Here is a 24158-nt window from a genome sequence, read left to right as displayed (position 1 = left end):
ACATGACAAAAGTAACATATTTTAATGCAAATAACATGCAACTTTCACATTTGTTTGTCGACCACACCCCCTACCCCAAGGTATGTTTACAGCAACTTGTAAAAAAAATTGGCATAGTGGTATTTATGAAGATACCTTGAAGCCAGGGCATGGTTGGCAAACGAACTTAGAAGGCATGTGTTTTTTGCATAAAAATACAGCATATTTCTAAATAACTCAAAAACAATTCTTTCAGTAAAAGCACTGTGTCATAGTTTAATGAGCGGAATTTTTTCTTTCTTAGTAGTCCATAAAATAACAGTGTCTTAAAATAGCATCTTAGAGTTGAGGACATACTGTAATGACCTATGATGATAGGATGGGAATGGAAAAGGGAAGGTGGTGATTAAGAGATTTTTATGAAGAAGAATAGGGAAGGTAATGTATACTGGTGAGTCGATTATGTGAACAACTTATTTTTCCAAGGACTTTACTATTGAAATAGTGGGTTGAGCTGTCTGAAGCCATGAAAATAAATGAGATCAGCAAGTATTTATTAACTAAAGACACGGCAGTGTGCTAGATCATGGTTCAAAGATGCATAGGACACAATCTCCTTTCATAAGGAACTTGGATTTTCATTGCAGAAACATTTGTACATAACATTGCCAACACCGTAAGGCAGGCAAACAATCAGCAGAAAATCATTAAGTGACAAAATGAGTATCATTCTGGTTTTAGAGGTTACAATTATCCATATCCTAACGTCCAGCATTACAAAAGTATAAAATTATGCCATTTGTAAATAATAAAATACTTCATATATCTTAAAGAATAAATTTTATCTCGAGAATGAATTTAAATTGTTTTTTTAAGCTTTCTATTTAGAGACCAAAGAACAATAATAATAAAAAAGACATATATTTATGCCTTTAAAAAGTTCCTTAGCAAAATTAACTTCTGGCCTATTAACCTGTACCATGTTTTTTTTTGTAACAGAAGACCTACCTGCAAGCTTCTTGAGAGTGGCAGTATTAAAAATATTGAAGTAATGGACACCAAAAACTTTCCCCAGAGATTTGCAGATTTCTGTAAGTTCTCCAAGACATTTCTTAACCATCTCTTCTCTCTGAGATACCTTTGCCTCTAAAGCTTTTTGTTTTTTCACACTGCTGGAATTTTCCGTTTCCATAAAGTCTACCTTTGTGAGAGAGAAAGAAAGCATAAGGGTGTGTATATGCACACTTGTACCCAAACAGCTGCCTTATTTAATGCTGAATTGCTTTTATTTTTTTTGTATTTTTGTTCTGCCCAAGTTGCCAGCAAGCCCTTGGGAACAGGGGCTGTGCATTCTCCATTTTTACAGCTCAAGGGCCTAGCACAGAACAGCCTCTTGATAAACGTTTATTTAATGAATGTATGAAGATTTAATAATCTGCTGACCCATTAAATTCGTTTTGACAGGTGTCACATTACCTGGGCTCAGTTTTAATACCTCTTTCCAAATTAATAAGAACAGAATACATTCATATTGGACAGTATATGTAAATTCAGTATTCATAAGCTTTGGAATTCCCAAACACTTAATTGTGCTCATGTGGAACCTGTACATAGACCAAGAGGCAGTTGTTTGAACGGAACAAGGGGATACTGCGTGGCTTAAAATCAGGAAGGATGTGCGTTAGGGTTGTAGCCTTTCACCATACTTATTCGATCTGTATGCTGCAGGAATAATCTGAGAAGCTGGACTACAGAAAGAAAAACGGGGCATCAGGATTGGAGGAGGACTCATTAACAACCTGTGATATGCAGATGACACAACCTTTCTTGCTGAAAGCAGAGAGGACTTGAAGCACTTACTGATGAAGTTCAAAGACTACAGCCTTTAGTTTGGATTACACCTCAAAATAAAGAAACAAAAATCTTCACAGTTGGACTGATGGTCAATGGAAAAGAGGAAGACCCTCACTGAGATGGGACTGACACATGGTGGCTGCAACAATGGGCTCAAACATAGCAATGATTGTGAGGATGGTGCAGGACGGGCAGTGTTTTGTTCTGTTGTATGTAGGGTTGCTATGTACACCTAACAACAACAGCAAACTTTGGAAGATGCACTAGAATTTATAGTAATATACTTTCCTTCACTGATTGTGAGATAATAAAATATAATAAACACTGCAAGCGCCATACCTTTAAATGCCCATTCAGTACAGTTTGGGCTTCTGTTCCAGGCATCACATAGGCAATTGCTTGGTCATTGGCATTGATATATAAGTCTTCATCCAAAATCTTGTCAAGTATCAGCTTTTTAAAAAGTCTTTCAGCGTTGTGTCGTGAATAAGCAGATCCCATTCCAAATATCCCCGACTGAATTTTCGCACTCTTACTCCCTGATAAGATGGTGTAAGAAGTTAGATTAGTAGCTGCAGGTACATCACCACCATCAAATAGAGGCTGAAAACTCACGGACAAGACTAGATAAATGGGAATAGATAATATCTCCCACAGGAACACCCACCGTGCAAACAGACACTCATTTCTGTAAAATGAGAATATCTGAGTGGGGCTCTAAAATTTCTGTGGTTTGATGTACTTTTCTCATTTTTAAATAATATGCATTGACTAAAAGCAGCAGTTTATCATTTTAAAATGTTGCATTTCCAGCTTATAAAATTAATTAGAGCAAAGAAATCAAAGAAAGGGTTTACATAAACTATACTAGTTTCATATCGCTGTGATATATTAGGATAGCTGTGTATTATTGATCTAGTTCCAAAAAATGTTTTGTTAATTTTAGAAATACCATCTCTGGTCCTACTACCCATTAATATCAAAGTATTTAAGTCTATACTTCTTGTCACCCTCACTAATGAAATGCATACAAATTCCAAAACAGTTTAAGCACAACACCCCACAAGATACGCAAGGAGTGGGGTGAAGGCAGACAGAGAAAGAGTACACTTCCCTCCTTCTCCTGCTGGCTCAGAGCACCAGAGTGGGTTGCATTCCTTTGTTTCCCATCCAAGCTGCTATAATTACTAATGTCTTCATCATAAATGCAATTTTATTATAACAATCCACTTAAGAAGCCTGTGACATTGATTATAATCAGAATTAACTGTTACTTTGTAAAGATTCAGCTCTATTTTAGGAGTTCCAAATAATTACATTATTGCAAATTCAGATGGCTTCTGGCCATATAGACTGAATTATTCAAGTTTTGCTTTCTTCAAGTATCCCTGAAATGTCACAGTACAGAATAGCAGGGCTCTTATTTTGGTGATGGTGGGCTGGGTGATATGGACCAATCCTACTGCTGAGGGCCCCTAACAAAGCTGGAGGAAACATAACCATCTTCTGAAAAACACTGAGAGATAACGAGAAACTGAAGAATGTGGGGTGTTGTGCTTAAACTGTTTTGGAATTTGTATGCATTTCATTAGTGAGGGTGACAAGTATAGACTTAAACACTTTGATATTAACGAGTAGTAGGACCAGAGATGGTATTTATAAAATTAAATGTGTCAGAAGAGATGTTTGATGTAATAATCCTTCTAGTAATCTCCATGAAAAGTGCAGAGATATAGTCAAAGTTTTATTTAAAAGGCTAGTTATCATAGTATTATTTATAATAGAACGATGTGCCGTAAAATACAGACTACTTAAAAATATTTCTTTCATCAATATAAAATATAAATGATTAAAAACCATGCTTTAGAAGAATAAAAAATAAGAAAAATGCTTCTACTTTGTTACATAAAAATAGCATAAATCATGTAAGTTGTTGTTGCAAGGCGCTGTTGAGTCGATTTCTGAGACAATATGATAAATATGCGATTGTGAGGAAACACATTACAATATTAGCAGTAGTTGTTTTCTGTAGTTACTTGTATTTTTCAGTGTTCTACATATTATGTAGAGTGATGATATGTCACTTTTATAATAAATTATTTTATCTCTAAGCCCTTGCCCTCCCTCCTAAAAAAGAGGCCCAAACCAGGAGAAGATAAGAATCAGGAAAAGAAGCCCAGCACTAAAGCCTGCTTTTTCCCTGAGGGAATGAGCAGATCAGGAAGAAATGGCCGTGAAATTGAGCAAACCATTTTCGTACTTTAATCTAGGCTATTAATTTTTTTTAATGGATGAATCTATTACTTGCTTTATATATTTTTAATTAAAATAATATATATGGGGAGAAAATATGGTACAGACGATTTATAACGAAAAGCAGTCAACATTTCTTGGGCCCACTCTTCCCCTCCCCAGACTCACTCATTTCCCCAAGGCAAATAGCTTTAAAGGTTTTTGTGTTCAGCTCTTCTGGTGGTTAAAACCCAAAAACCCCAATGCTGTCGAGTCCATTCCAACTCATAAGACCCTATAGGACAGAGCAGAACTGCCCCAGAGAGTTTCCAAGGAGTGCCTGGCGGATTCCAACTGGTGGTTATCACCTCCATAAACCAAAAAAACCAAACCCGTTGCCGTCAAGTATATTTCCTACTCATAGCAAGCCTATAGGATGGAGTAGAACTGCCCCATAGGGTTTCCTAGGCTGTAAATCTTTACAGAAGCAGACTGCCACACCTTCTTTCTATTGAGGAGCAGATGGCGGTTCGAAAGGCCAATCTTTCAGTTAGCATCCAAGAGTTTCACCACAGTGCCGCCCTTGGTTACCTCCATATAGAACCCTAAATCACAGGATCCTTCTGCTAGCATGGGTAACCACCTGGCATTTATCTATGAAAGACGAGGCTTTATCTCACTTACGCCCTCCTCCCTTTCCTTCATTCTTCCCAAAATTTTGCCAGTTCTATCATTACATTCTTTCATCTCTTGATTACTTTTATAACTTTCAATAATATAATTATATATAAACCTCTATTTCTTGCCCATCAACTACATATAGAACTGCTGACCACTCCCCTCCTGGGTATGTAAGAGGAAGTTATTAGCACCCCAAGCCCTCCCTGTACCCCTATCTTCTATCTTGATTTACCGTACTTTTATTTGTGTTATGACAAGTTTCCTTCCTTATTTGGAACAATGTCATCACCCTTGAGTAACCCAAAGAAGAATGTTTACTGCATCCAGGTCAAGCGGATTCTCTCTCTCTGTATTTTATCGATTATTCAAAGTCATGTTTAATTTCCTTTATGTTTGATCTTGGCTTTCTCCTATAATTTTTCCCCGGAGTTTCTAAGTACCTTTCTCCTTTTTTTGTTGAGAAGCAACATTTGCATTCTTCACTGTTATCAATAAAAATTTTGTTTCTCATTCGTTCTATATGTTGCTTGGAACCCATTCGTCTTGACTTCCTGTTACAAGGTGCACAGGCTGCTCACTGGACCTGGCGCAGAGCTGTGATCCTGGGATTTCTTCTCAGTGGCCCAACAGGTTAGTTCCACCGTTTATTGCATCATATCATGTGCACTTTCTTTGCCTTCTAGTCTCCAGGGTTGCTGATTTTAATCTGATGCCAATCTGGGTTTGGTTCCTGTTTTTTCTCTCCAATAGTTTTCAGGATTGTCTCTTTATTCTTCATATTCTCAAATTTCTTAGGCTGTGTCTTAGAAAAAAATTTTTTAAAGCATCCTATTTGGCATTCAGTGGGCCTTTTCTTCTGAAGGCTGTTTTTCTCTCTCCTAACTCTGGGAAATTTTTGTATATAATTTGTTTCATAATTTCCTCTCTGTATATTCTATTTCTAAAATTTTTATTAGTCAGATTTTAAATCTCTTGAGGATTGATCCTCTTTTTCTCTCATGTTTTCCATACATCTTTTGCTAATGTCTTTGAAGATTTTCTTGACTTTACTTGCTAACCTTTCACTAAATTTATTTTGTCATTTAAAGAATTTCTAACAGTGCTATTTAATTCTTTGTTTCTTTTCCATAACATGCTATCGTTATTTAAAGAATGCAGTATCTTAATCTCTAAATCTTCAGGAAGATACTTCATCAGGAATCCGCCCTAAATTATCTCTATCCTACAGGGTCATATATTCTACTTATTTAGGTCTTTCGCTTATGTTCATTTATATTAACCTTTAGATACTAGGTTAGTTTTTTTTTTTCAGGTGGGTTTCCTCCGCTGTTTTATATCTAGGTCTATTTCCCCCAAAATTTGTCCTGTGAATGGGGATACCCCACTACCAGGCTTTGCATTAGGGTAAGTGGGTAGGACCAGACCTTAGGCTGGGCAGTCCCCAAATGCCAGAAATGGCAGAGCATTACTCTGGGGTTCTGGCCCGTAACTCAGCTGCCCTTGAACTCTCCAGGCAGTTACTTGATTTATTTTTGTTGGAGGAATTAATTCTAGGCTGTCTGCTTTCTTTGTGTAGGGTGCTGGGAGATGAGGCAGCGGAGGTACTTACTGCAGTTTTTTAAACATCCCTCTCCCTGTTTTTGGCTCTCTGCTTTCACTTCTACTCTCTGTACCTCTTGACTTTAAGCCTGAAGCCTAGTGATGGGGTACTGCCTGGCTGATATTCCTTCCTCTGTTATAACGCTCTTCTTCATTTATTTTGGGCTGTGGTTTACGCCATTTTGTTTCATCTGTCAACATACTTCCACCCATTTCCTAAAAAAATTTTAAAACCCTGATGGTGCAATGCTTAAGTGCTTGGCTAAAAGGTTAGTGTAAAGGCCTGGTGACCTGCTTCTATAAAGATTATAGCCAAGAAAACCCTATGGAGCAGTTCTACTCTGTCACGTGGGGTCACCATGAGTCAGAATCGACTTGATGGTACCAAACAATAACAATCCGATGGTTTCTCTCCTGCTCTCTATGCTGTTATGGGTTTAATCCTCATTTTCATTTCCTTAAAACCCATTTTTATTTCCTTACTATCATTTTAAAAGGGTCTCAAGAAAAAGAGAAGACAGATACGTATGCTCAGACTACCATCTTAAACTGGAAGTCAGTCAACAGGTAGCCCTCTAAGCAAGCTATATTCTGCTCACTAAGATTAAATTGTATATGCTTTAATATTTTCTTTTTTGTGTGTGAACATTTCTCATCTCAGTGACTGTCAATTTTATAAAATAACTGGCCTAATTAATAAAAATAGGTTTTCTTTTGTTATGCAAAAAGGTTTTATTCTGAAACTTGCGTTAAATTCTATAAGAAACAAAAGAAATTATTTTTTCTATGTGTGTGTAATGAATTATTTAGATGTTCAGTTTCAATTAATGTAACTTGAATAAACATATGACTTACCCAGGAAAATGTCAACCAGCATATTCATAGTAAACCTTCCGGAAGGACCTGCATGTTTGATATTTTTCATTCCTTGTGATGAATTATATTCTTGAACAAATCTTACAATATTTTTCACATCATCAGTCACATCTCTTGTCTTAAAATCCTATCAACAGAGATTACCTTTAGTTATAATCAAGATAATGATACCTAGATTGCTATAGTCTCATACTAAAATACTTCCAGACTAAAACCCAGACTAAAAAACAAGAAGTTGTACGTGTTCATTCTCTTCTAAGTTTCTAAGTTAATGAACTGTCTAGAGCAATTAGCATTCTATTAGACCTATTTTATCACTGTTTCACGGACATATACTTTGTCTTCCAACTACCTGTGGGTGAGAATACTTTTTATCATTATTTTTAAATCTTTCCCATCACCTAGAACAGTGCTCTGTTACTTAATGGATGATAACTTTTGAGGTGAAAAACAATGTCCAACCATGTAAATTCACAGTTCTAATCTCTGAAACCTTCGATACCAGTCAGTCCTCCTATTTTCTGCTGTCAGTTCCCTTTCTCATTCCCCTCAGCTGTCTCCAACTTTTCCCACTTTTTAAAGTCCCCATTACTAGATGATCTCTCTGATCTAACTAGTTCCTGTACCAGCAGGACTAATTACGTAAAGCTTCTGTGCCTCGGAATACGCCAGTCCCCCTGCTTTCTAACCCTTGTTCATCTGCCACACCCCAACAGCCTGAAGACCTTCACAAAACATTATTTCATGTGCACCCCTGTGAAAGGACAAATAGGTTTCTGTTCTTGTATTGGCAACTGTTAGTGCTTCTGAGCCTTCATCAAGATCTAACAAGAAAGAGCGCCCTGTCACTCTGTAATATCAATTCTGTCTTAATTCTTGGTGCTTCAGTACAAAGATGATTCTCCCAACACCTTGGTCTCTGGCACCTTCGTCTCCTCTGCTCCACTGACTCTGCCTTTCATGTATGTCAGCCACTCGCTCACAGCCAGTCACACCTCCTACCTTACAACCTCTTCAATCTCTGACCACCACATCCTACCTTTCTAGCTCACTCTCTCTAGTATTCTGACTACAACAATCTTCTGATTCCACTGAGACGACCTATCCATTGGTCCTCACCCTCAGATGTTCTCAGTGTCCTCCTAACTCAGTTTAAATCAAGGGTCGGTCATAATCATTACCTGTTGTGTATTCCCAACTACCTTGCTCTTAGGTCGCTCTCACATTGCTTGGCAAAACACAGTAGATCTGATTTTCCAGCTACTCCACGTCTGTACCTGTGTGGCTGAACTTGGCTAGAAAAACACACACAACCATGCTGACTGTTCTCACTTTTAATGCATGACCACAAACCTCAAGCGGACCCTTAATGCTGCCAGGTAATCACTACATATCCCTAGTCTGTCACTCCCCCATTATTCTAGAACAGGGGTCAGCAAACTAAGGCCCATGAGTCAAACATCTATTTTTGTAAATAAAGTTTTATTGGAACACAGCCATGCCCATTTGTTCACGTATTGTCTGTGGCTGCTTTCACGCTACAACAGGAGAGCTTAATAGTTGTGACAGACCTTATGGCACGCAAAACCTGAAATATTCACTCTGATTCTTTAAGGTAAAGTTTGCGGGCTTCTGTCCTAGATAACTATGCTTTCTCCTTTCTCCTCAATCCCTCTCCCATCCTCAGTGTCTGCTGATGACCTTAATTCCTACTTCACTAAAGAAACTCAAATAACCAGAAGAGAACTTTTATAAACTCCCATTACTGCATCTACTCACTCCCCAGCACTGCCCCCCAGTATTTTATCTTCCCACCTGTTACCATCAATGAACTATCTAAGTCTAATCTCTCTACTCACTGTACATTAGATCTTGGTTCCCTACTCAAGGACACTGCGTTAGTAATTCTCCCCTCTTTCTCCTCCTGCATCAATTTTCATTCTCTATAGGTACATTCCCATCAACATACACAGACGTTGCTATTCCTCCCTCTTTTCCTGACTCTGCTTCCCCTGCCAGCTACTGCTGTTTCTCTGCTTGTCTTTACACAAAACTTGAAAGTGTTGTCTACAGTATCTCCAATTTTCCTCTCAGTCTCTCTTAAACCCATTCCAATAAAGCCTTTGCCCCATTCCATTGAAACTAGCCAAGGTCACCAAGATTTCTGTGGTGCTAAATCCAACGGTGAATTCTCAGTCTTTATTGTACTTAGCAGCACCATTTGACATAACACTGCTTCCTCCTTGAAACATTTTCTGCACTTGGTTTCCTTGGTTTTCCTCTTATCTCACAAGTTCTCTTTCTTGGTCTCTTTTCCTAGTTCCACCTTTTCTCCTCGACCACTTCAAGTACCAGGGCCCAGTCTTTGGTTTTCTTCTTTTGTCTAAACTTATACTGCTGAAGATTTCATCTGGTCTCATGGCTTCAAATACTATCTATATGCCAACCATTCCCAAATTTACATGTACCACCAGCCTCTTTTCAGAACTCCTGAGTCTCATAGACAATCTAACTCAATATGCCACAAACTGAACTCCTGATCTTCCTTGCCAAACGTGCTCTACCCACAGCCTTCCCCATCTTGGCTAAGGGCAACTCCATTCTTCCAGCCCCAAAAGCTTGGAGTCATAAGTACATTTCCCATAATGAATAAATAAAAATATATCCAGAATCTGACCACTGTCCCAATCTTTACCACTACCAACCTGGTCAGAGCCATCGTTAGCTCTGACCGCTTCTACCCTTGTCTCCAGTGCATTCTCTGCCAGAGACAGCCTTTTAAAACTAAGTTAGATATCATCCCTCTGCTCAAAATTCTACAAAAATCCCCATTTCATTCAGAGTAAAAGCTAAAGACCTTACAACAGCCTGTAAGGCCCTACTGCTCTGGCCCTCCATCTTCTCTCCTGCTCACTAACTCTTAACTGTGCCCAACTACAGGGGATTCTTGCTAGTCCTCAAATGCACCAGCATGCTCCCATCACAGGGCCTCTGCTCTGGCCAGTGCTGCCAGGAATGCCCTTGCCCTGAGAGCTGCTCAGCTAACTGTCTTACCTTCTTCTCCAAGTCTTTGCTCAGATCTCACCTTCTCAACAAGCCTCCTCTGACCATGTTCTTTAACACCACATCTGCATTCCTCCCATTACTCGTATCTCCTTACTTGCTGTACTATTCTTTTCGCCACAGCTCTTATCCCTTAACACATGATTTGCTTATTATGTATATTGTTTGTAATTTGCCTCCCTCTGCTAGAATGTAAGCTCCAAAAGGGCAGTCATCTTGACCTCTTTTGTTCAATGATGTATCCCAAACTCCTAGAATAGTTCTTGTTACAGAGTAGATGCTCAACAAATATTTGTTGAATGAGGGAAGCGATGAACCATATCTACAGGGTAAGGAAGGCTGGTGGGGACGGACATGGACCTGCAGATTCTCTATCAAGGGAGAGTAAATCACACTCTGTCTGGCTAGTGCAGCAGACCTCTGTCACTGCACCTATTACACAATTATATGAACACGCAAACATCTGTCTCCCCTCTAGTCTTTCCATCATGCTCATCTGTGAATCCCTGGCACCTGTCACAGAGCATAGCATGTAGATTAATATTTGGCTTCCAAATCTATAAAGTGAGCATACTGTTTGCCCATTTATTTCACAGGGTACGTGTTAAGTAATCCATCAACTGTGAAAATGCTCTGTAAGCTGTAAAGTACAGAAGACATTAAAATGGAGAATTTCCAGGATGGGTACAATTAAATATCTAGTAAGCATCCAACTGAATTTAACCATCCAAGGTTATTTTTAGGACAGATGATAGTAAACTCATCTAGAAACCATTACCATTATTCTTTATAGTTTAAAAAAATTCAATTTATAGAATAATGTAATTGATCTGAATTCAAATATGCAGTACACTAGTTAATATAACTCTTTAGAAAATGAAAGTGGTAAGTAGCGGTTGAATTTAAAATATCCTACCTGCTTGAGTTGGACCATTTTAAATGTTTATTCTGCATATTCTGATATTTTAAAAATATCCTGCAATCATCAGTACATGGATATGAGCTTCGGTATTTTGGACAGGTCAATGTCCAGTACATATTTTTTGTATAGGTTCTAATTCTAAAGGGAAGATTCCACAAAATTATTTTTAAAATGTTTCTATTCTAAATTGCTATCGTGAGGAAGCCATTTTTCCCCTTGGTTAGTCCCTTGGCCACACTATTACAATCTAACTTATATGTACTCTTCTAAATTAAGAGAAGAAAGAAAAAATCTTGGTCATTTCCTTAATTACAAAAAATTTAAAACTTACTTTACCTTTGTTTTACAGCAATTATCACAAGAAACTTCTGGGTATTTCTTACAAAAATAAGGATTAAACCCATTTTCACCAAAGTAAGCCAAAAGCTGAATTCTCCTGCATTCCGTTATATTTTCACAATAATGTACCATGCTGTACAAATTATTGAAGTGAGTCTCTTTTGTATGTTGGTTTCCATCTTTTTCCGCTAAAGGAGATAAGACAAAGAACATAGTAAAATATACTTTACTAGAGTAGAAAGAGAGAGAACATCACAGAAATACTTAGGGTAGGTTCATATAACTAAATATTTAATGAAGTGAAATAAATTATCAACAGCATTATATGCCAGTATGACATCATTCTATATTATAATTAACTAGGTATTTATGTATATTCACCCCTCAAGATTTTAGGTTTTATAGGAATAAATGTTAGATTATTAAGAACAGTCGAAATATTTTTGCAAATCTTCATTACTCATCATGATGAAGGTATGAGTTATATTTATTACGTTTATCAGATAAACATGTACTGAACTGAACATTCAAAGTCAGCAGAGCCCGGAACCGTGGCAGTGGACTGTGCATCTCTCCAAGTATCTTCCATCAAACTGGCTGAGCCAGTGGTTCCAAAACTGGGTGCCAAGGAACCCCAGGGTGTCACAGTGAACTCCCAGGGGCGCTGGTAGGAAAATTTCAGGGAATCACAGCAATACTTGATATCTCTTAAACACTGTGTGAACCACGAGTTCGAGGGGGTTCATAATGTTCACATTAGATGGTACTACATTCTTTACAATAGCATCTTATTTTTGGTGAAGCTGGACTTTTGGCAGTTGCTATGAAAACAAGTATCTTGAGAAAATCAATGTGAAATAGGAAATGAAGGCGACAGTGTCCAATTTGATTCCAAGGTTTGTTAATAACAGGTGCATACTTGCCATCAGTAAGCAATTGTGGTTATTGGTTATTTAAAGAATAAAATAATTATTTCTCTTTTAGTTTGAGTATTATTTTTTCAAACAGTTACTAAGTTATTAAAACATATATTATTACTAAGTTAAAAAAAAAAAACAAAAACCCAAACCAAACCCATTGCCATAGAGTTGATTCTGACTCATAGGACAGAGTAGACCTGCCCCCACAGGGTTTCTAAGGAACAGCTGGTGGATTTAAACTGCCAACCTTTTGGTTAGCAGGCAAGCTCTGAACCACTGTGCCACCAGGTGTCCCTTACTAAGTTATTAGGACTTAAGTACTTAATAAATTGTTTGTACCTAACTACTTCCTATAGGTTCTGTTTGAAAACACAAATGGGTAAACCAGATGTGAAAGTTTCATTTTCTACTGGGAATCATCTTGGTACTGGGCAATGAACATGGACTCTGCGGTCAGACAAATCTGGTTTCTACCAGGGCTCTGCCAGAGTTAATTCAAAAATAGTCTCAAAATAGATAAATATATTTAGGAAATACATTTAACCATCATAACCCAACAGAAAAATGGGCAAAGAACATAAATTCTAAAATATGTATTCACTTTGACCCAGCAAGCCTAAGTCTGGAAATTTATTCTCTATATGTTATTGTCGATATGCTCAAAGATATCTGTACAAGATGTTCAATACTGCATTGTCCATAATACTGGAAAACAATAAACAATCTAAATATTTATGAACGGGACTGGTTAAATAAATATGGAATAATCATATTATGGAATTCTGTGCAGTCAGGGTATGAGAATTAATGGGAATGATAATTACAGTGTTGATTGAAAAAAGCAAGTCATTATATATGAAAAACACATGTATAATAAAAATCCCATTCCATTTATGTTTTAAAATACCTGTATTTGGGAACAGTAAACACCAAATACAAGACAGTGTCTACTTCTGATGGGGGAACAGAGGGATGAGACAGAAAAAGGACCTAAGGGCGCTTTAGCTCTATTGGCCGTGTTTTATTTCTTAATAAATAAGGTGGTAGTATGTGGGAGTTCACTATATTTCCTTTTCACCTTTTTGTATGTTTGAAATAGTGTGTACTATAGGGCCACTATGAGTCGGAATCGACTCAACGGCACCGGATTTGGTTTGGTTTTTGGTATATGTAAAGATGCATGCAGAGATTGGGTCTGGAATGATATAAAAGAAACCAATAGTAACTGGAGTTATTTCTTGGGGCAGGACTACAAGGCACTGTTTGGGAATTTTTTGCTTTAGACTTGTATCACCTGAGTTTTACCTAATAAGCATGCACTACTAGAAAAAAAAAAAAAAAAACTGTTACAATAGAAATGAACTAATATAAATTTTCCACATCTATATAAATATCCCAATTATCCTATGATTATTTAAGGAAAACTGGACCAACAGTACCACACTAAGCAGGGGTAGATGACTGTCATGAGACTGAAGATGACAGAATGTCCCCACAATGAAGCTCGGCTTACTCAATATAAGTCTTTTCAGCCTGGTCACGTCATGATAGGTATAAAAAAGCAGGCAGTGAGATATTTCCCCATCTCTTCCAGCTCTACCAGATTCTTGGTAGTAACCCTCCACGGATTTAGGCAGAGATGCGTGGATCACAAATCGCACATCCGGTTTGTCAATCCCCATTCCAAACGCAACTGTCGCACAGATGACCTGATGTACAAGCAAAAGCCGATGAGACACACAATGCATTTAAAGGTACATTTTAATAACAGATGCTTCTAAAAGCTCCATTCCCTGTTTTACTTTAAGATATACTCTCCACGATGACCTAATAGCTTAACTCACTCCCACGATTTAGCATGACTAATAGGAGGTTTTCATACTGATAATTTGCAATTCTACTTAGACTCAAGAAGATAAAGAGATGCTCAGTATGGCAAGGACTTCCCTGTGTGACTCAGTATGACCACGTAAAGGAGTCAGAATCAGCTGCAGTCACCCCTGGATGTGTTGCCACTGTTTGTTCTCTTATGTTTTCAGTATTGAGGTGTGGGGGGTGTTGCTCACACAGCCATGATACCCAGGTCAGCAATCATAAACATGTTACTCAGAAGATCTGGGGTGTTCCCAGGGCTGGAGCTTCACAGGTAACTGCTGCCAGCTTTCTGATGATTCAGAAACAGTGGCATTCTTGCTTGCTCCAGGGCTTACTACCATCGGTTTTCCCAGTGGCACCTCCTTATCATACACCAACTCCTTTTTCTTTTTTTTTTTTTAATTTTGTTGTTGTTAAGAATATACACAGCAAAACATACGCCAAGTCAACAGTTTTTACATGTACAATTTAATGACACTGATTATGTTCAAGTTGTACAACCATTCTTACTCTCCTTTTCTGAGCTGTTCCTCCTCCGTTAACATAAACTCACTGCCCCCAAGGTCTCTATCTAATCTTTCAAGTTGCTGTTGTCAATACGATCCCACATAGTTCTTAAAAGAGCAAAATGCTCAAGGCAGACCTTTTTTTTTTTTTTTTTAACTTTTTATTGTGCTTTAAGTGAAAGTTTACAAATCAAGTCGGACTCTCATACAAAAATTTATAAACGCCTTGCTATATACTCCTAATTGCTCTCCCTCTAATGAGACAGCACACTCCTTCCTTCCACTCTCTCTTTTCATGTCCATTCGGCCAGTTCTGACCCCCTCTACCCTCTCATCTCCCCTTTAGACAGGAGATGCCAACATAGTCTCATGTGTCTACTTGATCCAAAAAGCTCATTCTTCACCAATATCATTGTCTACCCCATAGTCCAGTCCAATCCCTGTCTGAAGAGTTGGCTTTGGGAATGGTTCCTGTCTTGGGCTAACAGAAGGTCTGGGAACCATGACCTCTGGGGTCATTCTAGTCTCAGTCAGACCGTTAAGTCTGGTCTTTTTATGAGAATTTGGGGTCTGCATCCCACTGCTCTCCTGCTTCCTCAGGGGTTCTCTCTTGTGTTCCCTATCAGGGCAGTCATCGGTTGTAGCCAGGCACCATCTAGTTCTTCTGGTCTCAGGCTAATGTAGCCTCTGCTTTATGTGGCCCTTTCTGCCTCTTCGGCTTATAATTACCTCGTGTCTTTGGTGTTCTTCATTCTCCTTTGTTCCAAGTGGGTTGAAACCAATTGATGCATCTGAGATGGACACTTGCCAGCATTCAAGACCCCAGAGGCCACTCTCCAAAGTGAGATGCAGAATGTTCTCTTAATAGATTTTATTATGCCAATTGACTTAGATGTCCCCTGAAACCATGGTCCCCAACCCCCCGCCCCTGCTACAGTGGCCTCTGAAGCATTCAGTTTATTCAGGAAACTTCTTTGCTTTTGGTTTAGTCCAGTTGTGCTGACCTCTCCTGTATTGTGTGTTGTCTTTCCCTTCACCTAAAGTAGTTCTTATCTACTATCTAGTGAAAACTTCTCTCTCTCCCTTCCTCCCTCCCCCCTTTCGTAACCATCAAAGAATGTTCTCTTCTCTGTTTAAACTATTTCTCGAGTTCTTATAATAGTGGTCTTATAAAATATTTGTCCTTTTGCAGCTGACTAATTCCACTCAGCCTAATGCCTTCCAGATTCCTCCATGTTATGTTTCATGGATTTATCATTGTTCTTTATCAATGCGTAATATTCCTTTGTGTGAATATACCATAATCTATTTACCCATTGATGGGCACCTTGGTTGCTTCCATCTTTTTGCTATTGTAAACAGTGCTGCAATGACCATGGGTGTTCGTATATCTGGTCGTGTAAAGGCCCTTATTTCTCTAGGATATATTCCAAGGAGTGGGATTGCTGGATTGTATGGTAGTTCTATTTTTAGTTGTTTGGTTTTTTTTTTAATATAATTTTTATTGTGCTTTAAGTGAAAGTTTACAAATCAAGTCAGTCTCTCACACTAAAACCCATATACACCTTGCTACACACTCCCAATTACTCTCCCCCTAATGAGACAGCCTGCTCTCTCCTTCCACTCTCTCTTTTCGTGTCCTTTTCGCCAGCTTCTAACCCCCTCCCCCCCTCATCTCCACTCCAGGCAGGAGATGCCAACATAGTCTCAAGTGTCCACCTGATCTAAGAAGCTCACTCCTCACCAGCATCCCTCTCCAACCCATTGTCCAGTCCAATCCATGTCAAGGCAGATCTTTTTAAAAGTCTAGTTAAGTTAGACCATTATTTGGTTTTAAGAAGACTTCAGGGCATATTTTTGGTTTAAAGTTTAAAGACTATCTCAGGGCAACAGTTTCAGGGGTCCATCCATCTTCCATGGCACCAGGAAGTCTGGAGTCCATGAGAATTTAAAATTCTGTTCTGCATTTTCTCCCCTTTGATCAGGATTCTTCTATGGAATCTTTGATCAAAATGTTCAATAATGGTAGCCAAGTACCATCCAGTTCTTATTACGGTCTCATGGCAAAGGAGGCAGTTGTTCAGGAAGGCAATTAGCTACACATTCCATCTCCCCTCGTATTTTTGATTCTCCTTCTTCCTCTGTTGCTCCAGGTGAACAGAAACAAATTGTTGTGCCTTGGATGGCTGCTTGTAAGCTTTTAAGACCCCAGGCACTACACAGCGAACTAGGAGGTAGAGCTATGAACTAGGAGGTAGAACAAAAGCACTAAACACGTTATTAGGCCAGTTAACTAGGATGTACCATAAAACCATGATCCTAAATCTCTGAACCAAGAAACTAAATTCCATGAGGTGTTTTGTTGTACATAAGCAGCCTCAGCAACTACTCTTTTTTTCTGTCGTTGTTGTAAATATATCACGTCTTTTGCCAGCTCAACTTTTACAGGTGTACAACTTATTGATGGCAATTACATTAATCAACTGTGCAACTCTATCCTTAATGAATGCGATTTTTCCATCATCATTAACCCTCCCTTTTCCCCTGCCCTCCTGCCCCTGGTAACCACTAATAAACTTTGTTCTCTATACATTGGCCTCTACTTGTCTTTTTATGTAGGTGAGGCCATACCATTTTTGTCCTTTTGTGACTGGTGTATTTTTACTCAGCATAACGTCTTCAAGCTCTATCCATACTGTAGCATGTATCTAGACTTCATTTTTCCTACTGAATGAGTAGTATTTCATCGTATGTATGTACATTTTGTTTATCCATTCATCTGTTGATGGGCATTTAGGTTGTTTCCACCTTTTGCCTATTGTCAATAGTGCTGCAATGAACATTGGTGTACAAGTCTATTTTTGAATCTCTGCTTTCAATTCTTTTGGGTATATATCTAGGAGTGGAACTGCTGGGTCATATGGTAGTTCTATTTTTAGTTTTATGAGGAACTGTCACACTGTCTTCTACAATGGCTATATCATTTTGTATTTTCACCAGCAACGGATAAGGGTTCCAATTTCCCTGCATCCTTGCCCACATTTGTTATTACGTTTTTTTTTTTTCTTTTAAATCTTAGCCACCCTAGTGGGTGTGAAATGGTATCTCATTGTGGTTTTGATTTGCATCTCTCTCATATCTAATGATGTTGAGGATCTTTTCATGTGTTTGGTGGCCATTTGAATGTCCTCTTTGGTGAAATGTCTATTCAAGTCCTTTGCCCATTTTATGATTGGGTTGCCTTTTTGTTGTTAAGCTGTTGAAGTTTTATATATATTTTGGTTATTAGATTTTTGACAGATATATGGTTTTCAAAGATATACTCCTAGTCGGTAGCTTGTTTTTCCACTTTTTTGGTAAAGTCTTATGATGAACAAAAGTTTTTCATTTTTACAATGTCCCATTTATTTATTTTGTCTTGCTTTTTGTGCTTTTGTTATTATAGGAGATAATTCATTGTTGACAGCTGTGCCTGACAGTGTTGCTCCTGCTTGTTCTTCTAAGAATTTCATGGTTTTAATTTGTACATTTAGGTCCTTAATCCATTTTAAATTTGTTTTTGTGTATGATGTGAGGCATGGATCCTATTTCATTTTTCTGCATGTGGAAATCCAATTTTCCCAGCACCATTTATTGAAGAGACTCTTCTTTCCCCATTCAATGGACTTAGCACCCTTATCAAAAATCACTTGGGTTTATTTCTGGATTCTCAATTCTATTCTATTGGTCTTTGTGTCTATTGTTATACCAATACCAGGCTGTTTTGATTACTGTAGCTGTAGAGTATGTTTTAAAATCAGGACATGTGAGTCCTCCTACTTTGTTCTTCTCTTTCAGTTGACATTGTCTTAGTTATTCAAGGTCTCTCATCATTTCATATAAAGTTGAGGATTTGTTTTACTATTTCTGTAAGGAAGAATGTTGGAATTTTGATCGGGATTATGCTGAATCTACAGACTGAGTACTGCCCTCACTGTATCCCATAAGTTTTGGTATGTTGTGCTTTCATTTTCATTTGACTCTAAGAAATTTGTGATTTCTCTTTTGATTTCCTCCTTGACTCTTCAGTAGTTTAATAGTGTATTGTTTAATTTCCATACGTTTGTGTATTGTGCAGGTTTTTTTCTGTTATTGATTTCTAGCTTTACTCCGTTGTGATCAGAGAAAGTACTTCGTAAGATTTCAATGTTTTTAATCTTATCAAGACTTGCTTTGTGACCTAAAATGTGATCTATCCTGGAGAACAATCCATGTGCACTAGAGTAGAATGTATGTTGTACTGTTTTGGGGTGGACTATTCTAAATATGCCTGTTAAATATAATTGCTTTATAGTGTCATTCAGGTCCTCTGTTTCCTTGTTGATCTTCTTTCTAGATGTTGTGTCCAACATTGAAAGTGGTGTATTGAAGTCTTCAACTATTATTGTAGTACTATTACTTCCTTCAATTCTATTAGTGCTTGCTTTATATACTTAGGTGCTCTGATGTTGGGTGCATATATATTTACGATTGTTAAATCTTAATTGACCCTTTTATCACTATATAATGTCCATCTTTATCTCTAACAGATTTTGACTTAAAGTCTACTTAGTCTGATATTAAGATTGTCACTCCAGCTCTCTTTTGGTTATTATTTGCATAGAATACTTTTTTTCCCTTCTTTCACTTTCAATCTATTTTTGTCCTTGGGTTCAAGGTGTCTCTTATAAACAACATATAGCTGGATCATATATTTTTATCCATTCTGCTACTCTCTACTTTTTTGGTGGGAGCATTTAGTCCATTTACATTCTTTGTAATTACTGATAAGAAATGACTTCCGCCATTTTGTTATTTGTTTTTTGTGCGTCTTAAGCCTTCTTTATCCTTGTCCTGTACTACTGCTTGCTTTTGTGTTTTATTGGCTTATTGTAGTGACCCTTTTTGGTTCCCTTCGCCTTTCCTTTTGTGTTATGTTTTTTACATATTTTCTTAGTGGTTACCATGACTATTTCATTTAAGAGCTTGTATTTACAACATTCTAAGGTAAGTTGGCACCAGCTTAACTTCAGTAACATACAAGAAATTCTAGATCTACACCATTACTTTCCTCCCCCTTTTGTTGCTTTTGTCACTAATTATTTCTTTATATTTCATGTGCCTGGTAACAATTTTATCCTTGCTTTTTACATATTTGTTATTAAAAACTATGAAGGACAAAACATTTAGAATCATCAAGCATGGATACCTTATTACTAGACACCAACTCCTTTTATTCATCATTTGATGTCAAAGTCAAAACTTGTAAAAATTTTTGTTGAAGCTCATGTGGGTAAAAGACTGAGGAGTTGCTTATACTGAAAAAAAAAAAAAAGTCTGGGGACTGTGGATCGTGGCCCATTACTTGATGGCTGCAAGGTGATAGTTAAAATTCAGCAGTTTGATAAATTGATTGTTAGCAAAAAATCATTTTTAAGAATATCCATTTCAGTTGCAAATTTAGGGCCTATTTAACCCAGACAAAAACGTTATATCTCTAGGCAAAATTACATTATACAAATAAAGCTGCAAGTCTTTTTTTAGCACTTAAAAAAATGAATCGCTGCTGCAAGAACAGTATTTCAAAAGCTACTGAAATATCTGGCAGCCAGACTGAGGCTAATGACATGATTTCAGTAACTGAGTACCAGAGAAAGGAATTGCAAGCTATGGAATATGTGCACAATAAATGGGTACATTTATCAACGCAGAATGACAGCGGCCTGCACGCTAGGCACTTTGATCAAAGTCAAACCTCCTTGAAAGGGAAAGTCTACTATGGGTTCTACGGTGGCTGTATGGTGAGAAGCTGTAGCTGGTCAGCTGGGTTACCCTGAGCCTGGTGCGTTTCCAAAGGTTGATGTGGGCACACAACTCTGCGGCAGAGTCTGCAGGGTCCAAATGAGGTCAGGATGACGTCAACTCTTTCTGAAAGCTCTTATTTCTTCTAATTGGCAAAACTTTCTTTGCTGAGTTGTTATTTCCTTCTTTATTTCTGTGTTATTTTTTGAAACTTCAGGCAACAATCATTTCTTTGTGAAGAAAACCAACGAAGTTTTATTCTATCTCACAAATCTAACAAGATCAAGGGTGTCTAGTTGGTGTTGGTGTAGGTTAACATTATACCTTGACTAAGAATTAGCTATCCTGACAGCTTCACAGTTTGATTTAAAAAATTACAAAAAAACAAAAACAAAAAACCCCTACTTCACCAATTCTTTCTACCATATTTAAAAAAAAAGAAATCAAAGATATATATATATGTATATAACCGTTTGCTAATAAGTCAATTCTGACTCATAGAACTGCCCCACAGGGTTTCCAAGGCTGTAAATCTTTAAGGAAGCGGACTGCCATATATTTTTTCTGTGGAGCACCTGAGGGCTTAACAACTACGCCTATATACATATGAATTTAAAGAATATGGAGAAAAATCACTCTTAATTACATGATTAGGAGAGCCATTCTTAGTTTCTAGACTATTTCATTCTTGGCTTTGTTCATTCTTTCCTTGTCTTTTTTTTTTTTCTACTCAATTTTCCTTTTTTACATGATAGAGATTGTACACTTCTGAATTCTATGCTTCCCTATCTCCCCCATCATTAGCATCTGAACATCTTCATATCATTAAAAAAGTATTCAAAAGCCATTTTTAATGGGAGGAATGTACCATAATTTACTTAGTCATTCTCTCAGAACATTTAGGCTATTTATAATATTTCACTATCAAAAACAACACTGATGTAAATTTTACGTCCACATTTCAGACTGGGAGTGATTGATATAGTCAGCCAGCCATATTGTCTTCCAGAACTGGCTCTCCAGAGTATGTACTACATTTGCCTCTTAAAGCGCTGTCATCAACACTTAAATAGAAGTTTGCTAATTTGAGGTAAAAAATGGTTTCTTGTGGTTTTATATTTAAATCCTTTTGATTACTAGCAAAGTTGAACTTTTAAGGAACAATTGTTTTTACCCATTCATATGTCCTCCTTTTGAATCGTCTGTTTATAGCTTAGGCTCATTTACTCATTGAGACGCATGTTTTTCTTATCAAAATTTTTACAAGCTCTTTATTGATAGTTTGCTGTAGAAATTTTCCCTAGTTTTCAGAGGTCCTACACTTTAAAATACCAATACCTTTATTTATCTGTGATTTACTTTAATGTGAAGATCTAAAACAATCCCCCCCATCATATAGCCAATACCACTAGCTGAATAAATCCTTCCCTTCCTCATTCATTTTTAATGCTTTCCTTATCATATATTAAACATTTACATGTATTCCAGTCTAATTTTGGATTCTCTGCCCTAATGATCTGTGTATAATGCACTGCAAACCCAGTGTTCATGAGTTATTTTTCTGCCATGTTCCTTTAGCTATTCTTACTTGATATTCTTCCAGGTAAATTTTAGAAAGTTTATCAAGGGGAAAAAAAGCGCTGGAATTTTGATTAGTCAAATACATGAATTAATTTGGGAAGACTGACACCTGTAATTATTTCAGATAATCATTCAGATAAATGAATGATATGTTTTCTGAACTTGTGACAATGAGCTGGGTATGGAATTGTCAGTTCCAGTCTCCTCTCTTGACTCAAGACAGTCCTCCCTGCTTTTTGTATCTAGTGCAGCAGTCTTAGGTATATCTAGATTTTGTTCTCTGTAACGTATTTCTTCTCTCTTCATGCATATAATGTTATTTCTTTTAGCTTGGTTAAGCCATTTTGCTGAACTATGTCTACATATGAGTTTTCTCTGATGATTTTGGGGTAAATCCATTAAATTTGTTATGTATTTATTTATAATACCTTTGATTATTTTATCTGTTTTGACTATCCTGCTTTCTTCCTTGGGAACACTTATTATTCTTGGGCTGCATCCCCATTCTCTATCGCCTGTATCATTTTTCTTTTTTTCTCTCAGTTTTCATCTTTTTTTTGTTTGTTTGTTTGCATTCTTAAGTTTATTCACGGATTCAAATGTCTGTCCTGAATTGGCCCGTTTGTGTCTTGATAAATAATTCTGCTATTAGCTTCGTTTTTCTTAAGAATTTTATTGTGCTTTAGGGGAAAGTTTACAGTGCAAATTAGCTTCTCATTAAAAAATTCATATACAAATAGTTTCGTGACATCGATTGTAATCCCTGTATTATGTTGGCACTCTTCTCCTTTCCCTTTTTACCCTGGGTTCCCTGCATCCATTTGTTATCCTGTCCCTTCCTGCCTTCTTGTCTTTGTTTTGGGCAGGTATTGTTGCCCATTTGGTCTCATATGCTTGATGGAACTAAGAAGCCTGTTCCTCTTGTATGTTATTGTTTGTCTTATAGCCCTGACTAATCTTTGGCTGAAAGGTGGACTTTGGGAGTGGCTTCATTTCTGAGTTGGCAGGGTGTCCAGGGGCCATAGTCTTGGGGCTCCTCCATTCTCTGTCAAATTAGTAAGTCTGATCTTTTTTTGTGAATTTGAACTTTGTTCTACATTTTTCTCCCGCTCTGTCCAGGACCCTCTATTGTGATCTCTGTCAGAGTGGTCAGTGGTGGTAGCTGGGTACCATCTAGTTCTTCTGGGCTCAGGCTAGTGGAGGCTGTGGTTCATGTGGTCCATTAGTCCTTTGGACTAATAGTTCCTTTGTGTCTTTGGTTTTCTTCATTCTCCTTTGCTCTGGAAGGGATGAATTTTCTTATTTGGATAAATTGCATTTTTATTTCTCTCTTCATCTCACCCCGTCACCTCCTATGGCAAACTCTTTCTAGCTCATAGAAACCAAGTCTTCTTACATCTTTCTGAGGATACTAGGCTAATGCCCTCTAAGATCTTTTCCTTTTTTGCATTAAAAAACTATTTTGAGAAATATTTTTCCTCTGAATCTTTAGGGTTATTTTATTTTTTTCTGAGCTGAGATAGGCTCCAAAAATTACCCATTGTTTTCCCCAAATACACCCTTGTAGTTAGCATGATCTATTCAAGACATCTGCCACAATATGGGATTTCTAGAGCGCTCTCAATTTCCCTCTTGGTCTACTAGGTGATGGCAAATTTGTCATCTCAGAAATCGATCTACTGGGTTAATAAAGAAAGGCTCAAAAGGGGATGGAGGAGACGAGTTGGACCAATAAATAGTTCCAATGCGGTAGAGAGGCTGGTGCTTATTACTTTGATCAGAGACATCCTCTGTCTTGGAGTTGAGGTAGACATAGCGATACATCATGACTTCCTACTTTGCCATGGCCTTGCTTGTTGTTCTGCTTCAGACACTAAGCAAATACACAATACAATGTTTCTCAGCCCATTT

At 37.5% G+C, this 24158-nt stretch overlaps 1 protein-coding gene across 4 annotated transcripts in view; it reads right to left on the bottom strand.

Moving 5' to 3' along the window:
• BLM (BLM RecQ like helicase) overlaps window positions 1–24158 on the bottom strand; it is a 106896-nt gene that overhangs the window by 10892 nt on the left and 71846 nt on the right. For all 4 annotated transcript variants that reach the window (XM_049905604.1, XM_049905602.1, XM_049905606.1 and 1 more), the window contains 5 exons: window positions 13979–14174; window positions 11543–11733; window positions 7201–7348; window positions 2173–2372; window positions 988–1180 (listed from right to left, as the gene is read on the bottom strand). In XM_049905604.1, coding sequence (XP_049761561.1) covers window positions 988–1180; window positions 2173–2372; window positions 7201–7348; window positions 11543–11733; window positions 13979–14174 — 928 coding nt within the window. The remainder of the gene's footprint in view (window positions 1–987; window positions 1181–2172; window positions 2373–7200; window positions 7349–11542; window positions 11734–13978; window positions 14175–24158) is intronic.

This window comes from Elephas maximus, chromosome 13, assembly GCF_024166365.1.
Source record: "Elephas maximus indicus isolate mEleMax1 chromosome 13, mEleMax1 primary haplotype, whole genome shotgun sequence".
Classification (NCBI taxonomy): domain Eukaryota; kingdom Metazoa; phylum Chordata; class Mammalia; order Proboscidea; family Elephantidae; genus Elephas; species Elephas maximus.
Note: the sequence above shows the minus strand (reverse complement) of the source record. Positions and strands in the feature narration are given on the sequence as shown.